This window comes from Oryctolagus cuniculus, chromosome 3 (genome assembly GCF_964237555.1).
Source record: "Oryctolagus cuniculus chromosome 3, mOryCun1.1, whole genome shotgun sequence".
NCBI classification, from domain to species: Eukaryota; Metazoa; Chordata; class Mammalia; order Lagomorpha; family Leporidae; genus Oryctolagus; species Oryctolagus cuniculus.
Genome location: NC_091434.1, coordinates 173717240 through 173735972, shown reverse-complemented (window position 1 = coordinate 173735972; position 18733 = coordinate 173717240). Strand labels below are relative to the sequence as shown.

Below are 18733 nucleotides of genomic sequence, written 5' to 3'. Positions count from 1 at the left end.
TTAGAATGTTTTCTGACTCGGGAGTCTAGTAAAATTCAGCTCCAAGTGTCTGAGTTGCATCATTTCAGAGAGCAGGACCATACCTGTGAAGTTTGAGAGAGCAGCAGCCTGCGTGAAGGTCTCCTGGCTTGGCAGCCTGTGGGATTCCTTTTGCTCCTATCTGGCCGTGATGGGCACCTCCTGGCAGTGAGTCACTCCCTGTGCATGTAAGCAGGGCAGACGGCACCTGGCACTTCCAAGGCCTTTCCCTACTCCCTGATGTGGCACTCTAGGGATGAGATTATCTCCGTGATGCTCATGACGTATTTGGCACACAAATAAAGCGTGGGTTTCTAGGAAGCATGCTTGCCATCCTCCGCCCCCCCGCCCCCCCGCCCCGGAACTTTATGACTCCTTTTAGTTTTTCATGCCTGACATCTTTGGCACTGGATCTTGCCTTGCAGGCAGCATTGTTCCGTTGTAAAATATATGTGCTATTCAGAAAACTATAGAGGTGTTCCCAGGGACCCCCTCAGGCCCCCATTTGGTGGTCTTTATGTTTAGTTGCTGATTCTGTTGTTTCAGAGTCTGTGAGGTAAAGAGCTCAATCCTTAGATTTTTAGTTCTTCAAACTTCACTTGTCTGTGATTTAGAGCCTGCTGTCATAACCCAGCGTTTTTCTGGAATGACAAAATACTAGATTTGTTTTTTTTAGGGTGGGACCCAAGAGGAAATAAACAATGACTGTCTTAGTGTGTGCTTCCACTGAAGGATATGAGGGAATGCCCTGGGTGCTGAGAAAGGACAGCATCCATTGGGGAGCCAGCAGGAGGAACCCAAGAGAAACTTATGGCTGAAGATCCTGCAGATTTGCTTATATCAGGAGGATTTAAAAGGGTTGAAAACAGCAAACTGAAGAATAAGGGGCCAAGAGAAGGGTATCAACAGGGCTGAAACACCAGTTAGGAAGACTTTATAGAATTTGACTAGGATATGATGAATAAGAAATCGAAATCTGATTTATCTCTTACTGGGGGGAGTTTGGACTTAGACTGCATTCTACTGGGAGTGTTGAAAGTGAATGCTTTCTGGGCCTTGGCATGTAGTGTAGACCAGGCAGAACGCCCTGATGGGTCTCCAGTGCTCCCATCCCTAGAATTAGGAATAGAAGTGGAGAAGGGTGAGAGGGAACAAGTGACTATCAAGGTGGCTCCTGCTCTGAGTGCTTGGTCTCCACAGCTCCCCCACCAGGGGTAGAGAGGAGGTAACTGCAGGTTCTGTACCACCTTGGCCTTGAGTGGTTGATCCCATCGTGACTGTGAAAGGCTTCCATGTGTTGGTGAGATTCAGCTGTTTGATGTGGCAGAAGAGGCAAGAAAAGGACTCGAGGGATGCTTTGAGTTTCTCAAAACAAATCAAAGAGAACTCCTCCATCTGATATGCATATTTCTGGCCAGCCCTGCTTACTCTAAAAAGGATCTTAAGAATTTCTTCCATTAATATGAAGAGATTGCTGTACTCTTGGGTCCAAGTTGAAATTCAAAATGTATTACTTCTCTGCAATTAGGAATCTGAACCCAAGTTCTCCTTATTAATGACTGAAGTGCTTGGGAAGGGAGCAGAAAGCAAGGAGCCTCCATCCTCCTCCCTGCTGTGGCTTGTGAAGATCGATGCAATAATGGTGTGGAGGTGTTTTGTACTGTGTAAAGCACTGTGCATTGGACATAAGTGGTGCTATTATATTTTGTTATCGTTACCTTTATTCCTATGGAGACTGGTTGGATATCCTTAGACCCTGGAAGGAAAGGACCTCCCCTAGGCCAGAGGCTAGTTCAGGTTCAGGAAGAACTAAGGAATGCATTCTGGGGACATTTGCAGCTTTATATGTAAATGAGTCAAGAAGCAGATAGATTGGCCTTGTGCTAACTGTGTAATTTAGTTCTCCTTTGCCAGCGGGAGCCACCTGTGTGGTATTTCCCCCTTAATCTCAATAACCATATGATTGTATTGTGGTTAGACATGCTTCAAATGAAACAGCAGATTTTTTTTTTTTTCACACCACATTCTAAGAAGAATTGCTATAGGTCATTCAGGATTGGACTGCATTTGGAGAAAGTGCATCACTAACTTATTTTAATGATGAAAAATCATGTAGTTTAGAAGGAATTAGCATTGGTGCATGACCTTTGAAGCATATGTTTAATGTTCCACATTCATATTTATATAATGCATACATTTAGAGTGACGTGTGAAGGTTCACAGCAAGATTAAACAGAAAGTACAAAAATTTCCCATTCATCTTCTCCTTTAAACAGGCATAGCCTGCCCCATAACCAACATTCCCCATCAGGGTGGTCCATTCATTACAACTGATGAATCTGCGCTTGACATATCAGTATCACTCAATGTCCACAGTTTACGTTAGGATTCGCCATGGGTGTTGTACATTGTGTGGGTCTTCAGTGTCATCCAAGAATCTTCTATATTCTGCCGATTCGGATGCCCCTTTCTACAAAATAGATTTATAATTTATAATGAGTTCTCCTAAATAGCATCCCCCAATGCCTTTAGAATTTAATTAAAATATTTCACAAGCTTCTTTTACATATATAGAACAGCACATCTGGATAGTACCAGCCAAAGTATATATGTTTTGTAATAAGGCTCTTAAAAAAAAAAAAAACAATTTCTGTTACTGCTTGTGAAATTTCAGTAAATATCACTTCACCAGAACAAAACTCCCCCCCAAAAAACAAACAACCCCTCAAAGCCCCAAAACTTCTGTGTAATAGAGTTCCAAGGGCTTAGCCTCTGATTTTTCTTTCTTTCTTTTTCTTTTTTTTTTTTTTTTTTTAGACAGGCAGAGTTAGACAGTGAGAGAGAGAGATGAGAGAAAGGTCTTCCCTCTGTTGGTTCACCCCCCAAGCGGCCACTACGGCTGGTGCGCTGCGCCGATCCGAAGCCGGGAGCCAGGTGCTTCCTCCTGGTCTCCCATGCGGGTGCAGGGCCCAAAGACTTGGACCATCCTCTACTGCACTCCTGGGCCACAGCAGAGACCTGGACTGGAAGAGGGGCAACTGGGACTAGTACCCAGCGCCCCAACAGGGACTAGAACCTGGGGTGCCGGCGCCGCATGCGGAGGATTAGCCAAGTGAGCCATGGCACCGGCCAGTCCCCTATTTTTTATTTAGAGAAATATGTAATGTATCCAGATTTTAGTCCCAGAAAAGAATCGGATAGCCTTGAAGTTCCACTGTAATGAGGTTTGACCTGTGCGCGTTTCTTCCTTGTGACTTTAACAAAGTTGCCTTTTTCCTCCTGATTGGCACTGAGCCTTTTCTGTGTGGTCACCGCAGGGCCCTAGTGTAAGAAGCATTCAGGTCTGGGAAGCTGGGGGAGGCCCCTTCTCTCAGCGCAGGGGGCGGACTGAGGGCAGCCTGGTGGGCGCCCAGGGCCCGGGGCGGCTCTTCCCCTCCTGAGCAGCACTGCAGCGTGTGTTGTGCCAGAGGGAGGCCTTGGTTTTGAGAGGGAATTTGAGGTGCAGCCTCAAAATTATTTCTTCTGGGGATGTCAGTTTGGCCCACCACTTTCGCTACCTCTGTGGCTTCAGTCTTTGGGACTTTCTGTGCTCCTGGTAAGGCTCCTAGCTCTGATGTATTAGTACCAAGCTTTCTTCCCTGCCTGCCTGGGAGTGATCCTTTCAGCCAGAGGCTGGCGGCAAGGGTGGCTCTCTTTTCCAGGCAGGTCTTGAGCTTTGGACTCTTGCTGCCAGCCGTCTGCTCCTGCTTTCTGAACCCCATCGCCTGCTACTCCTGCCTGCTTGTCTGCCTCACTGCCCCAAGGCAGCAGTCACAAGGACCAATCCATAAAAACTCAGGAAGCAAAAAGAAGGTATTTTCCATCTTTATGTCGCCTGCAATATTTTAGAGCATTAAAGGGTGTAATCACTGAGTAGGTAGCAATGACCTATGTATATCTGTGTGTGATTACTTCTGTCTCTGCTGGCAGTGTTGAACCCTGGACCCATGGAATCCTCCTCTGTCCCCTGCACACTGACTGCAGGGGTAGGTGAGCCTCCTGAAATCACGGACTGGGGTTTTATGTTGTATGTGTTGCTCTGGGTGTCTCAGAACGGTCTAGAGTCTTCATTAGACTCTCCAAAGGGCCCATGAATCAAAAACAAATGAGACGAACTATTGATCGAGTCTGAAGTCCACTCTGTCATTCCTCCCCCAACACACCAGCTTCACTGGTAAGGAAGCAGACTCCACATGAGGTGGAGAGACAGCCAGTGAACTGCAGGGCTGTTCTTGGAATCACACTTACCTGGTCCAGGTCACATTCTTCCATTAGCCTGTGCCCCAAAAGGGACTTGTAAAGGGTGGGCATTGTGGCACAGCGGTTTAAGCCCACTGCTTGGGATACCAAGCTGGTGGGAGTCCCGGCTACTCTGTTTCTGATCCAGCTTCCTAATAATGTGCCTGAGAAGGCAGCAGATAATAGCCAAGTCTTGGGGTCCCTGCCACTCACCTGGGAGACTTGGATAGAGGTTTCTGCTACTGGCTTCAGCCTGGCCCGGCTCTGGCTTTTGTGAGCATCTGTGGAGTAAATTGTGGATGGAAGCTTTCTGTCTTCTCCTCCCTCTCTGTCACTCTGCCTTTCAAATAAATTTTTAAAAAAATTAAAAAAATTTTTTTTGAATGTCAAATCGTTCAGTTTAATGCATCTGAGAGACAAGTATTCAGTTCAGTTTAATACATCTGAGAGACAAGTATTCATTTGATCCAGACAGCGTCAGAACACATTCAATGAGTACTCTGAAGATAGGGCACAAGACATTAGGGCTTGTTCCAGGTAACCCTTCCTCATCCTGGCACAACACTGTCCTTGTAGGACTGACCTTTCCTCGTCTTTCTGCCACCCCCACACCCCCACGGTGCCTTGCTTCAAGTTGCTGCTCCCTGTGCTTGATGAGTGAACCTCAGGGCTAATGCTGGGAGAAGCTAGCTTAGTTGCACTATGTAGCTGATTCTTTGAGCTGAAGCAAACGGAATCTATTTCCATGCTCCCCAAGCCCCACCGCCGACCACATTATTGCCCTTTCTTCATCTCTGTGATCCCAGATCTTGGAGCAATTGTGAGCAGCAGGCAGTGGCCCAGATCTTAAACCACTGCTTCCTTGCAAGGCACCTTGAACATCTGCTGGTGACCTGCAAACACAAGTGTACGTGTTTCAGAGCCATGGTAATTTTTTTAAAATAAATTATTACTGGAAGCTTGGCAATTTCCCCAGTTGCACTCACTTGTAAATTTGATTGTACATTCTAAATATTTCCTGGCACCTACTTATAATTGTTGGGAGACCTAGGCTCTAATTCAGGTTTATGTGCTGTTTGCTAAGCTATTGTAGAATAATAATAGATCCAAATGAGATAGTGGTTGAGTTCATGTGATCCACTATCTGGGCTAGGCATAGAGGGGGATGAGTAAAAAGATTTCCATCTGGGTCATAGGTTATAAGGCCAGATGATAAAATATTTAAGTTGTCAATGAAAAGCACATCAAAGACAATAAAAATTGTCTAAATTAAGATATACAAGAAGTCTTCAAAAAGTTTATGGAAATGCACATTTTATGGGGCCGGCGCTGTGGCGCAGTGGCGCAGTGGTGCAGTGGGTTAAAGTCCTGGCTTGCAGTGCTGGCATCCCATATAGGCATCAGTTTGAGTCCCAGCTGCTCCACTTCGGATCTAGCTCCCTGCTAATGTGCCTAGAAAAGCAGTGGAGGATGGCCCAATCCCTTGGGCCCCTGCACCCATGTGGGAGACCCGGAAGAAGCTCCTGGCTCCTGGCTTTGGATCAGCTCAGCTCTGGCCATTGCAGCCATTTGGGGAGTGAACCAGCAGGTGGAAGACACCTCTCTCTCTCTCTCTCTCTCTCTCTCTCTCTCTCTCTGTCTCGACCTCTCTCTGGAACTCTGTCTTTCAAATAAAATAAAATAAATCTTTAAAAAAAAGAAAATACATATTATGAAAAACTATGTATTTCTAAAATTTTGTGTCAAAATAAACTTATCTTTTTAAATTTATTTATTTGACAGGGAGAAGGAGAGGGGGAGGGAGAAGGAGAGAGGGAGGTAGAGGAGAGAGAGAGGGGGAGAGAGAAAGAGAGAAAGTGTGCATGTGCACTCTCATCCACTATTTCACTTTCCAAATGCTAACCATAGCCACAGCTGAGCCAGGCCAAAACTAGGAGTAAAGAATCCAATTCTGGCTCCCATGTGGGTGGCAGGGACCCAGTTACTAGAATTGTCACTTCCACCTCCCAGGATACACATGAGCAGAAAGCTGGAATTGAGAGCAGAGCCAATGTTGATCCTAGGCACTCTGATATGGGATATGGGCATCCTAACCTTTGTCTTAACAGCTAAGCCAAACACCCACCCCTAAACTTACCTTGTAATACCTGTTTTACAAGCTGTTTGAAATCCTCTCCTACTCACTTGAAACACTGTAGTGTGTAGGGAAGTGAAAGATCAATTTAAGCAGTGTCTGTTCAGCCTGGCTTTATGAAAGAAGTAGATTTGTTTTGTCTTCGTTTCCTGATGGGTTAAGAGGAAAATGAAAGAACAATCTAGGAAAAAGTTTGGGAAGCCGGTATGCTGGTAGAAAATGCCAGCATTTTATTTTTTAATTATCTCAGCTTTTACAAGCACTTTTAAAATGATTGCTATGCCAGTGAGGTACTAGTGGTGTGCATGCATCATTTAGTCTAACCTCTCTTAAAGGAAGCTTGGAGGATGGAAGTCTCTTGCTTAGGTTTACAAAAGGTTGTCTGGTTCCAAAGCTATATTGCTACTGAGATAAATAGGATTGGAATGAAATTATTATGTTTAAGATTAAAAGGAGACAGGATGTTAAATGCAGGGTCTTTAGTGAATGGGAAGATAAGACCTCAACATAGATTTTTTTTTTTAAGATTTATTTATTTATTCGAAAGTCAGAGTTACACAGAGAGAGGAGAGACAGAGAGGTCTTCCATCCAATGGTTCACTCCCCAGATGGCTGCAACAGCCAGAGCTGCGCTGATCCGAAGGCAGGAGCCAGGAGCTTTTCCCAGGTCTCTCATGTGGGTGCTGGGGCCCAAGGACTTGGGCCATCTTCTACTGCTATGCCAGGCCACAATAGAGAGCTGGATTGGAAGAGGAGCAGCCAGGACTAGAACCGGCGCTTCAGGCCAGGGCGTTAACCCGCTGAGCCACAGTGCTGGCCCCTCAACATAGGTTCTTAAAGAAAGGTGCCAAGTGTCTTCACTGAGTTGGGTGAAGAGCGTTCATGTTCTGAGTCAGAGGGTTAACCCTGTGATATGACTTTGAGCCCTTTGGCCGAAACATGCATTGTTTCAGTAAAATCTCCACTGTTGTTGATGTAGCACAGAAAGTGGTCCCAGGAGCTTCTCCATCTAACAAACCCCAGCAAGTTTCTGCACTTGTAGTGCGGAAGGCTGCGTGTTCATGGGGAAGGGACCGTCTGTGACTCTGTCATTATCCAGCTTGGAGGCTGGCTCCAATGGGGCAGTGCATTGTGGAAGAAAGTGCATGCGATTTGGAGTCAGCTGGACTTGGGATGGAACCTCAATTCCACCTTGCATCAGCAGTGCACCTCTGGGCGAGTTGCCTCATGATCCTGAGCCCCAGTCTTCTCATCTATACATGTGGCCGTGTCTGCCTTGTAGGAAATCACCCAGCTCTTTTTCTGGTATCTAACATATATGTGCTTAATCTATCGGTTGGGTTTAGCACCTAATCCAGCCAAGGCTATCATCAGTGATCATCAATATCATGTTTTTTTATTTGTCAGAACCTCTCCTGTCGAATTGGATCGTGAGATTCAACTACCTCGTTCTTGGGAGAAACAATGTGGGAAAAGTTTGGTCAGTTTGAAATAAGAGGGCTCCAGTTCAGGATTTTTCAGCAGGGCTCTGAGATTTTGGACAATGGGTTTAAATTCAGTTTCATGGGATCATTGTGAGCACTAAATGAGGAATGGGCTATGAAAAAGTACTTTGTAGACCCATAAAGTTGGATTAGAATATTGGGCAGAATATTAACATATGATTATGCCGTTGCCTTTGACAGAATTAAACCAAGTTTCCGTGATGCTTGAGTAGTTTGCTAAAGTGCTTGCAGGATCTGGAAAGGCTCCCTCTCTGAGGCTGGCTTCCTCCTCTCTGGCGTGTGACCTCCAGGATCATAATGACTGTCTCTAACTGGCTGCCCTTATTCATGAGCCAATTCTGGCCCAGGCCCTGCCCTAGCAGTTGGTCTGTCTGCTAAGTCCTGGGGCCCCCAGCAGCCAAGGACATCCAGCTGGAATTAATCTGCTGGGCTCAGTCGTAGCATGTGGTCCCAACTGCTGGGGTGAATCTTTGCAATCACAAGTATCTGCCCTCAGCCTACTCAGTGTTTTCACTTTGCCAAGTTCCTAGGGGTGGGGGGATGGTTAGCACAGTTGATCCTCGCTTCTGAAGACGTTCTTTTTTCTGGGCAAGGGAGGAGAGGTAGTTTATGATAATACACTCGATAACAACTATGGATTCTTTAGGCCTGCCTGTCATTAGAGCTAAATGGTTTGGTAACATGATAATTACCACATCATCCAAAGTAGAGGGCGTTCAGGGAAGGTTAGCAGAGTTAGAGAAAGTTGATTATTGGTTATCCAGGGGCTGTTCATAAAAGCGTTCATTAGTGCAGCTCAGGAGAAAGAAAGCAGCATATCAGCAGAACGCCAATCTGGGCAGCGTTGCCTTGCCTCAGGGTATATGGGAGTCTGGTGGTGCAGCAGGGCCAGAGTTGACCTTGAAGTTCAGGGGACAGAATTGTGGCTTGGAAATGCGAGGACTGCGAGTGTAACTCTTGCTTTTGCATTTTACATTCTGTGTTATTTGTTTGTCTTTTTGTTATCGTAATTTTGGTCTTTAAGGGAATCCCACTTGCAGGATATTTGGCAGCTATCAAGAGCCATGGTACATGGGTCTCTGGGGAGCTCCTTGGGGACTCCGAGGCTGACTCCAGGTTGTTGTGCAATCAGGAAATCTGGTTCCAATCAGCCTGGCCGCTGTTGTGCTCCTTCCTGCTCAGAGTGTGGGCTGTAGACAAGCAGCATTGGTTGGGAACTGCTTAGAAATGAAGGATCGTGGGGCCGGTGTTAGGGCATAGTGGGTTAAGCCACCACCCGCGATGCCGGCATCCCACATGGGTGCCATTTCATGTCCCGGCTGCTCCACTTCTGATCCAACTCGCTGCTAATGTGCCTGGGAAAGCAGTGGAAGACGGCCCGAGTACTCGGACCCCTGCACCCACTGGGAGACCCAAATGAAGCTCCTGGCTCCTGGCTTTGGCCTGGCCCAGGCCTGGCCTTTGCAGCACCTGGGGAGTGAAGCAGCAGGTGATGATTCTCTCTGTCTCTCCCTCTCGCTATAACTCTGCCTTTCAAATAAATAAATCAGGGGGAGAGAGAGAGAAAGGAAGGATCATGGGTCCTACCTAAACAGGGGAATCAGAGTCGAAGTCTTAAGGTCCCCAGGTAATCCATACGCACGTGGAAGTCGGAGAAGCACTGGTCCAAATGGTAAGCTCAGGGAAGGCCTGGACTTTTTCTGCCTTCTGACTCACTTGGCATCTCTAGGACCCATCTAAAATTTAGCACATGGCAACTGCAAGATATGTGAATTTTTCTCTCATCTGCGGCATTTCTGAACTTCTAGGAATGTCGTAAACTTCTAGGGCCTAAAGTGGTATAAAGTTGTGTAGGAAGAGGGATGGTGGGTGGAAACGGAGTTGACCTTTGATGGTTGAAAAGCTGATGCGAGTATAGACTCTCAGTGGTGACGATGGCTTTAATTTGAGTGTAGAAGCCTTTGACTTACTAAGTCAGACTCTCTGAGGGAGGGTCGTAGACCTTGTATGTTTTTAAAAATCCCTTCATGGGGCCGGCGCCGTGGCTCACTTGGCTAATCCTCCACCTGCGGCATCGGCATCCCATATGGATGCCAGGTTCTAGTCCCGGCTGCTCCTCTTCCAGTCCAGCTCTCTGCTGTGGCCCGGGAAGGCAGTGGAGGATGGCCCAAGTGCTTGGGCCCCTGTACCCATGTGGGAGACCAGGAGGAAGCACCTGGATCCTGGCTTCGGATCGACATAGCTCTGGCTGTAGCGGCCATTTTGGGGGTGAACCTACAGAAGGAAGACTTTTCTCTTTGTCTCTCTCTCTCACTGTCTAACTGTATCTGTCAAATAAAAAAAAAATCCCTTCATGGGCAAGAATGTTTGCTACAATATTTCTTTTTTTTTTTTTTTTTTGACAGGCAGAGTGGACAGTGAGAGAGAGAGAGACAGAGAGAAAGGTCTTCCTTTGCTGTTGGTTCACCCTCCAATGGCCACCGTGGCTGGCGCACCACGCTGATCCGATGGCAGGAGCCAGGTACTTATCCTGGTCTCCCATGGGGTGCAGGGCCCAAGCACTTGGGCCATCCTCCACTGCACTCCCGGGCCACAGCAGAGAGCTGGCCTGGAAGAGGGGCAACCGGGACAGAATCCGGCGACCTGACTGGGACTAGAACCCGGTGTGCCAGCACCGCAAGGCGGAAGATTAGCCTAGTGAGCCGCGGCGCTGGCCTACAATATTTCATATAATAAAAAAAACTTTACTGTTAAGGGGAAATGGATAAGTATAATAGAATACTGTCCAAAAGTTTAAATGAATGAGAGCTACATGTATAAAAAATAGATAAATTAAAAAGTTTTTGAAAAAAAGAAATTTAAGAAGAAAAAAGAAATTTAAGAAGGATGTATGATGTACTATTTAAAGTTTAAAGTATGTATACTTTATTTACGTATATGTAATAAGAGACTGAAGGCCTGAATAGGAAAGATAAACACCAAGTTCAGGCTAGGGGTTAGCTTTGAGAAGGAGGAAGGGGTGTGGGTAGGTGATTTAACAATACCCTCTTGTTTTATTTCTTTAAAAAAAAAAGACTAAGCAGAGCGAGCGGGGTGGGGGGAGTGAGAGAGACAAGAAAAGAGGAACGAAAAAATGTTGCAGAAGTGATCAGCGCTGTGGCGTAGTAGATTAAGGCTCTGCCTGCGACACCAGCATCCCATATGGGCACCAATTCAAGTCCTGGCTGCTCTACTTCCAATCCAGCTCCCTGCTAATGGCCTGCGAAAGCAGTAGAAGATGGCCCAAGTCCTTGGGCCCCTGCACCCATGTGGGAGACCCAGAAGAAGCTCCTGGTTCCTGGCTTCGGATTGGTCTAGTTCAGGCCATTGCAGCCATTTGGGGAGTGAACCAGCATATGGAAGACCTGTCTCTCCCTCTCTCTGTAACTCTGCCTCTCAAATAAATAAATAAATCTTCTTAAAAATTTTGCAGTAGCAAATGTATAAAATTTTTCACGATATAATTCTGTATAATTTTTTGAATGTTTAAAACTTTTTTTTATAAAAAAACTAGCAAAACCCCTCTTGGTAATTGTGATGCTGGCAGTTGGCATTTAATGAGGGTTATTGCCTTAATTCCTCCTATTGACCTTGCAGCTCTGAACCTGTGTGTACTCAGAGAACCCCCTCCCACCTACCTGCTCTTGTTCTCATAGACCAGCATGCTTATCAGGATAGGTCTGCCGCCTTCCTACATTCTGTCCTGATGAGATGCAGCCGCTTCATGTTTGTGGTATCAGCGAAACCCTCCCTTCCAACTTTATTTTTAAATGATTTATTTAGTTGAAAGACAGGGTTACAGAGAGAGGTAGAGACAGAGAAAGAGGTCTTCCATCCACTGGTTCACTCCCAAAAAATGGCCACAATGGCTGGAGCTGGCCTCTCTGAAACTAGGAGCCAGGAGCTTCTTCTGGGTCTCTCACACAGATGCAGGGCCCAAGCACTTGAGCCATCTCTGCTGCTTTCCCAGGACAGTTATCAGGGAGCTGGATCCGAAGTAGAGCAGCTGGGACTCGAACTGGTGCCCATATGGGATGCCACTGCTGCAGGCCGGGGCTTGAACCCACTGTGCCACAGCGTCAGCCTCCCCTCCCTTCCAACTCTTTAGGGACCTCATACACAGTGGAACTAGCCTGCAAGGGCCTCCTCTTTGCTGTCAGCCTCTCTCCTTTATTAAAGGACCTTGGTCTGTCCTACAACCATCCTAACTTTAGAGCTCTAACGCTACGACATCTCCCACCTCCTCTTCCTGCATTCATTTTCATAACATCTTCATTGATATTTCAGGTGATTCCCAAGAATTTTCACTGCATATCCCGGATGTCACTACTTGCACTTGTAGTCAGTGTTCTGATTGCTGGATTTTGACAAAGTTTAATCAGTGAAGATGTTGGAATGTGATTAAGGGAACATTAAGGAGGCAACAGTGGTTCTACTGCTGCCAAAGTAAACTTTCAAATTTTATTTTATTAGTATTATTAGTATTATTTTCAATATACCCTATAGCAATGGTTCTGAACCAGAGCTGGATTTTCCTATGATATACATTTGGCTGTGGGACAGTACTTCTGGGATCTAGATGACAGAGGCCAGGAATGCTGCTCGATTTCTATAATGCATATAACAACCTCACCTTCCCCTTATAAAGAATTATTCTGTCCAATGGGTCAGCAGTGGCAAGGGCGAGAATCCCTGCTCTACAAGTCCTCGGACTATGAATATGCCTCTACTGAGGAGGGTGGAGTTTTAGCTCTTTTAGAGTGTGACAGTGGAAGAAGGGCTTGTAGGAACCCCAGGGGATATGTCTGTATATGTATATGTATATGTACATGTATACTGTGGGGAGCAATCCGGACTAGACTAAGTTACTCGAATTAAGACTTATTCTATGCATCTGCTCTCCCACAATATGGCGCTGGGAGAGAAGTAAACAGCTTCCGCACAGCTGCCTCCAGTTCAACCAATTAACTGTAGGACTTGCTCCTGATTGGAGAGCAGCGTACTCGGCGTGTGGGCAGCCGAGTTGGGATTGGCGGAGAAGGACTATAAAGGAGGAGAGAGACGGCATGCACCAGGAACATCTATGGGGAACATCTAAGGGAACCCGTGCAGCCCCCGAGAAGAGCCAGCCGGCGGTGTGCCGCTCCCCTGCGGAAGTGGGGAATGTGGCCAGGGGGAACTGCCCTTCCACGGAGGTGGAAGGGATAGTAGCCAACCCGGGAAGAACCAGCAGCAAACCCGGGGAGGGCCGAGCAGACGAAAGAACAGCGCAGGGTCCTGTGTTGCTCCTCCACGAAGAGGGGGAGCGACATAATGGTGCCGTGACTCGGATAGGAAACCTAGCTCGGATAGGAAACCTAGCTCGGATAGGAAACCTGACTCGGATAGGAAACCTAGGACGGATAGCAAACTTAGGAGGGAAGAAACGGGAAGAACTGGGAAAATATCGGAGAGAGAGACTAGCAAACAGCCTAGGGAAATTTCGGAGAGAGAGACTAGCAAACAGCCTAGGGAAAAGCCGGACGAAAAGGTGCCGGAAGAAGCTATTGAAAGCCTAGGCATAGACTCGGATACGGACTACGGGGGGAAGCTGGGAGAAATCTCTAAGGTCGAAAGCGAAAGTGAAAGCTAGAACAAACAGACTCGGACGCGGACTGTGGGGAGAGGCCAGGAGAAATGAGGGAGGAGTATCGTTGGAGGAAAGCTTGGGGAAACATACCGGGTAGAGAAAAATGTTAGGGAAATTGAAGCCGCGGGGGGCAGGCCGAGGCGGAGACGAAAGCCACTTTGGGGTTCTCAAGTTAGCCCGGGAATAGGGGGCGAAAAGTTGAAACCAGAAGCTGAGACGTAAGCCAGATTGGGATCCGTCTGATTAGCCCGGGGAGCAAAGGACGGGAAGCCAAACCGTGGGGCGGAGACGTACGCTGGGTTGAATTCGCCAGGCTAGCCCGGGGAACTTGGATTGAATGCTAGTGGTGGAGACGCAAGCTACGCTGTGTTACTCGCGGAAGCTGCCGCGTGCAGAGAGAGCACGGGGCGTGAATAGATAGGGAACGCTGGCGTAGGCCGTGGTTCAGACGCGAAAGGGTTAAGCGTGGAGACCGCGGAGCGCGCAAAGCCGAGCCGCGCAAAGCCGGGAAGCTGCGCAGATGAGAGAGGCGCGCGGGCTGAAGCGGCGCAGAGCCGGGAACCCGCCGGCGGGGCGAGGTGCCGGAAAGCCGCAGGGATAAGAGAAACAGAAGTTTGGAAGTGAAGTAAAAGAGAAATGGGAATGCTGGAAGATAGAAGTGAAATGGGAGAGGTAGGAATGCCCGGAGATAGAGAAATAGAGAAAAATAAGGCCTCCCCTCAACATGCCAATTAGAAGGCTTGGATTCGGTCTGCCCGATTAGTGAGGCGATGAGCACCTGGGCGGCTAGCCGCAGGTCATCGAAGACAAGCACGAATTAACATCAGTAAAGCTTCCCCACAATGCAATAATTAGGAGGCTTGGATTCGGTCTGCCTGATTTAAGGCGGTAAGCGCCAGCAAAGCTCGACCAGAGTATGAGCTGCAGGTCACCGAAGATAGGCACGAACCAACACTAATAAGTCTCCCCCACAATACGGCAATGAGAAGGCTTGGATTCGGTTTGCCTGATAGGTTTTGTAAACACCTGCAGGCAGTTCTAGCAGAGTAGAGCATGCGCTGCAGGGCACCGAACACAGGCACGCATCAGCGCCTAAAAACCTCCTCACAATGGCGAAGAGAGGACCCGGATTCGGTTTTCCTGATTGATAGGACTTGTAAGAGCCTGTGGCAACGCTAGCAAGTAGAGCAGAGTGTGTGCCGTGGGACACCGAAGACAGGCGCGTATCAACGCCAAAAAATAAAAAGAAAGGGGGATCTGTGGGGAGCAATCCGGACTAGACTAAGTTACTCGAATTAAGACTTATTCTATGCATCTGCTCTCCCACAATATGGCGCTGGGAGAGAAGTAAACAGCTTCCGCACAGCTGCCTCCAGTTCAACCAATTAACTGTAGGACTTGCTCCTGATTGGAGAGCAGCGTACTCGGCGTGTGGGCAGCCGAGTTGGGATTGGCGGAGAAGGACTATAAAGGAGGAGAGAGACGGCATGCACCAGGAACATCTATGGGGAACATCTAAGGGAACCCGTGCAGCCCCCGAGAAGAGCCGGCCGGCGGTGTGCCGCTCCCCTGCGGAAGTGGGGAATGTGGCCAGGGGGAACTGCCCTTCCACGGAGGTGGAAGGGATAGTAGCCAACCCGGGAAGAACCAGCAGCAAACCCGGGGAGGGCCGAGCAGACGAAAGAACAGCGCAGGGTCCTGTGTTGCTCCTCCACGAAGAGGGGGAGCGACAGTATACCACTGCTGTATTGCATCCATAGCATGGTGGGGCCTGGGAACTTCACAACATTAAAGATGAAAGCTGGGAAGACATGGAGATTGAAGAAAAACTGGAGAACACAGTGCAGGGAATGGGGAGAAAAGAAAGAAGCTGCATCTAATGCTTTTGAACTTGGCACCTTACTGTAAATAGCACCCTCATGCTATAGAAACACAGGATTTAGGTTATTATAAAATGTTACCAATGCACAGTGTGGTGGATCATTGCAGTAGTGACCCCTGGACAATCAAGCTATTCCTGTCCTCTGCTCACCAAGCAGAGTCTGTTTTCCTACCCCCTGAGTCTGGGCTGGCCTAGTCTCTTGCCTTGATCAAAACAGTGTAGAGGGAGTAATACTGTACGACATCTGAGACTAGTCAGCTTTGCCCTTCTCCCAGTCTTGTGAGGAAGCCCAACCCAGTCTAGCCTCCTTGAGAAAAGGGCCCAGGTGTCCAGCCATCCCAGACCAGCACAGCCAGCCCCCAGCTAACCCTCCACTTTGACGTGGCTGCTTCAGGGAACTCAAACTATCAATTCCCCCACCTGGCCCACCCACAGGGTAGTAAGAAATAAAGGATGATGGTTATGGGGCCGGCATTGTGGCTTAGCAGGTAAAGCCGCTGCTTCCAACACCAGCATTTCCTGTAGGCACTGATTCAAGTCCTGACTGCTTCACTTCCGATGCGCTTCCCGGCTAACAGCATGGGCAAAGCAGCGGGAGATGACCCAGGGATGTGGGCCCCTCCCATCCACAAGAAGGTTCTAGTACCTAGTGTGGGGAGCAACTCGGACTAGACTGTTACTGGAATTAAGACTTATTCTATGCATCTGCTCTCCCACAATATGGCGCTGGGAGAGGAGAAAACAGCTTCTACGCAGCTGCCTCCAGTTCAGCCAATAAACAGCAGGACCTGCTCCTGATTGGAAGAGAGCATACTCGGCATGTGGGTAGCAGAGTTGGGATTGGTGGAAGAGGACTATAAAGGAGGAGAGAGACAACATGCACCAGGAACATCTAAGAGGAACACCTGAGGAACATCTGAGCAGCCCTCGAGAGAGCCGGCCGGCGGTGTGCCGCTCCCCCACGGAAGTGGGGAAAGTGGCAGGGGGAACCGCCCTTCCACGGAGGTGGAAGGGACTGTAGCCAACCCGGGAAGAACCAGCAGCAAACCCGGGAAGGGCCGAGCAGACAAAAGAACAACGCAGGGTCCTGTGTCGTTCCTCCACGAAGAGGGGGAGCGACATAATGGTGCCGTGACTCGGATAGGAAGCCTAGGCAGGGTTTAGTGTCGTTCCTCCGCGAAGAGGGGGAGCGACACCTAGCTTCAGCCTGGCCCAGCCCTGGCCATTTGCTACCATCTGGGGAGTGAACTGGTGGGTGGAAGATCTCTCTCTCCCTCTCCCTGACTTCCAAATAAATAAGTAAATCTTCAAAAAACTGATGGGTATTTTAAGCTGCTAAGCTTTGGGGTGGTTGGCTAGACAGCAACAGATAACTGAACGTTGCATATACATGACTGCATATGCTTCAGGGGATGATGTGATAGTCTGAGTATATGTGCATCTAACTATGAGATCACGGATGAGGGGAACTGAATTCTTCTTGCTTTGTTTCTTGTAGCACTTCTCAGAACTTCTGGATGAATTTTCCCAGAACGTCTTGGGTCAACTCCTGAATGACCCCTTCCTCTCAGAAAAGACTGTGTCGATGGAGGTGGAGCCATCGCCGACCTCGCCGGCGCCTCTCATCCAGGCTGAGCACAGCTACTCCCTGTGTGAGGAGCCCCGGGCCCAGTCGCCATTCACTCACGTGACCAACAGCGACAGCTTCAATGACGGTACACTCGGTGCAGGGGGAGCTCCAGGGGCCTTGGCACCTTTGAGTCCGAGCTCCGTGAGGGGGTGGAGTGCATCATGTTACTGTCAGCCCCACTTTAGCGCAGCATGTCTGTCTGTAAGGCCGTATGCTTGGGCTATGGGAGATAGGAAGGGGCACAGTATATTTCTCTATGTTGGAGTCTGTCCCCTGGGAACTTAACTACAACTAAACAAAATGATAGTAATTACTTTTTTTTTTTTTGGCCTTGTGGCTTTGGACAACAATATGGGCTTTTCAAAATGAGGTTGACCTGTTGGTTGATAGTTCTCACCATTCCAGTAAGTACATTGTTTTTAGGGTTGGTGATGTCATTTTTCCTGAGACAGGATGTTTATGACCACTCTTCTCCATAGAAGCTTTTTGGGCATCCTTTCAGCCCACTGCCAACATGTTCCATGGACTCCATGTGTCAGGTTCTTGGTAGGCATTCTTAGATTTTCTTGTTGGCTATACTTCCCTACTCATCAACAAATGGGATTTGTTGAAAGTCTAATTTAGAGATGTTAAAACATTTTGACCATTTCTCTGTAGGTCTGTACTTGGTATATGTTCCATTTCCCAAATTTCCCAAGACATATAACCTTTCTAATTTAATTGTATTTTGTTTTCCTAGAGGGATAACCAGGTATTTTCATACTCAAGTAAGATTTAAAAACTGTTCTCTCTGTTCCCAGTCCTGCTTATGCCTTCTGCACAGGAGCTTGCTGTGGCGGGAATGCTCACTAACTTGACTTCTTCTGGTTTGGTAGGAGCGTTCTTCTCTTTTTCTTATAGCACTGTACTTATGACAGCGTCTTTTGAAGGTAGCTACCTACAAAACAGGTTTTCTCATGCTTCCCTTTGCTTAAGGGCAAATGCCAGAAACTACTTCTTACATAAGGCGTTAGCTGTGTGGCGGAGCCCCTTCTTCAGTGTGGTTCTTAGATCCGCTACTCTCTTCTAAAGAACCAGCTCTGAGACCCGTACAACATCATATCTTGGGACAAAGAATGTTGTGGGGTTTCAGATTTTTCCATCTCATACACATTCTCTCTTTGAATAGAACTGCACCAAACAGCAGCTCAGGATGATCTGGCCTTATTCTGACTGAACAGAATGCCCCAGATCTGTTGGCATACCCTGCTGGAGCCTACACAATATGCACAGATTTTTTTTTTTCCTCAATGACAATTTAGGTTCATGATGCCTTAATCTTTCTTCTCTGTAGCTAGTCAACTTTATCTCATATCTGAAGAATGGGTTAAGGAGGAAGGGGAAGAAATAGAACTAAAGTAATTTGAGAAAACAGAGTTGTTGTGAGGGTAAAATGAGATGTTTTTAAACAACTTAGGACAACGTCTACCACATAGCATTTTGACGAATCAGTGTCTTCTTCCATCCCCCCTCCCCTACCCCTTCATCTTTCTGCTGTCTTTGTCTACTTCTTCCCCTTTTCCTCCTCCTCTTCCCCCTTGGCCTCTATCCCCTCTCTTGTCTTACCCTTCTTTCCTCC

The 18733-nt window shown here is 47.7% G+C and overlaps 1 protein-coding gene across 2 annotated transcripts in view; it reads left to right on the top strand.

The window, feature by feature from the left end:
• The window catches only part of CREB3L2 (cAMP responsive element binding protein 3 like 2), a 135543-nt gene that overhangs the window by 59964 nt on the left and 56846 nt on the right, over window positions 1–18733 (top strand). For both annotated transcript variants that reach the window (XM_002711936.5, XM_008258046.4), the window contains one exon: window positions 16984–17200. In XM_002711936.5, the coding sequence (XP_002711982.1) occupies window positions 16984–17200 (217 nt within the window). The remainder of the gene's footprint in view (window positions 1–16983; window positions 17201–18733) is intronic.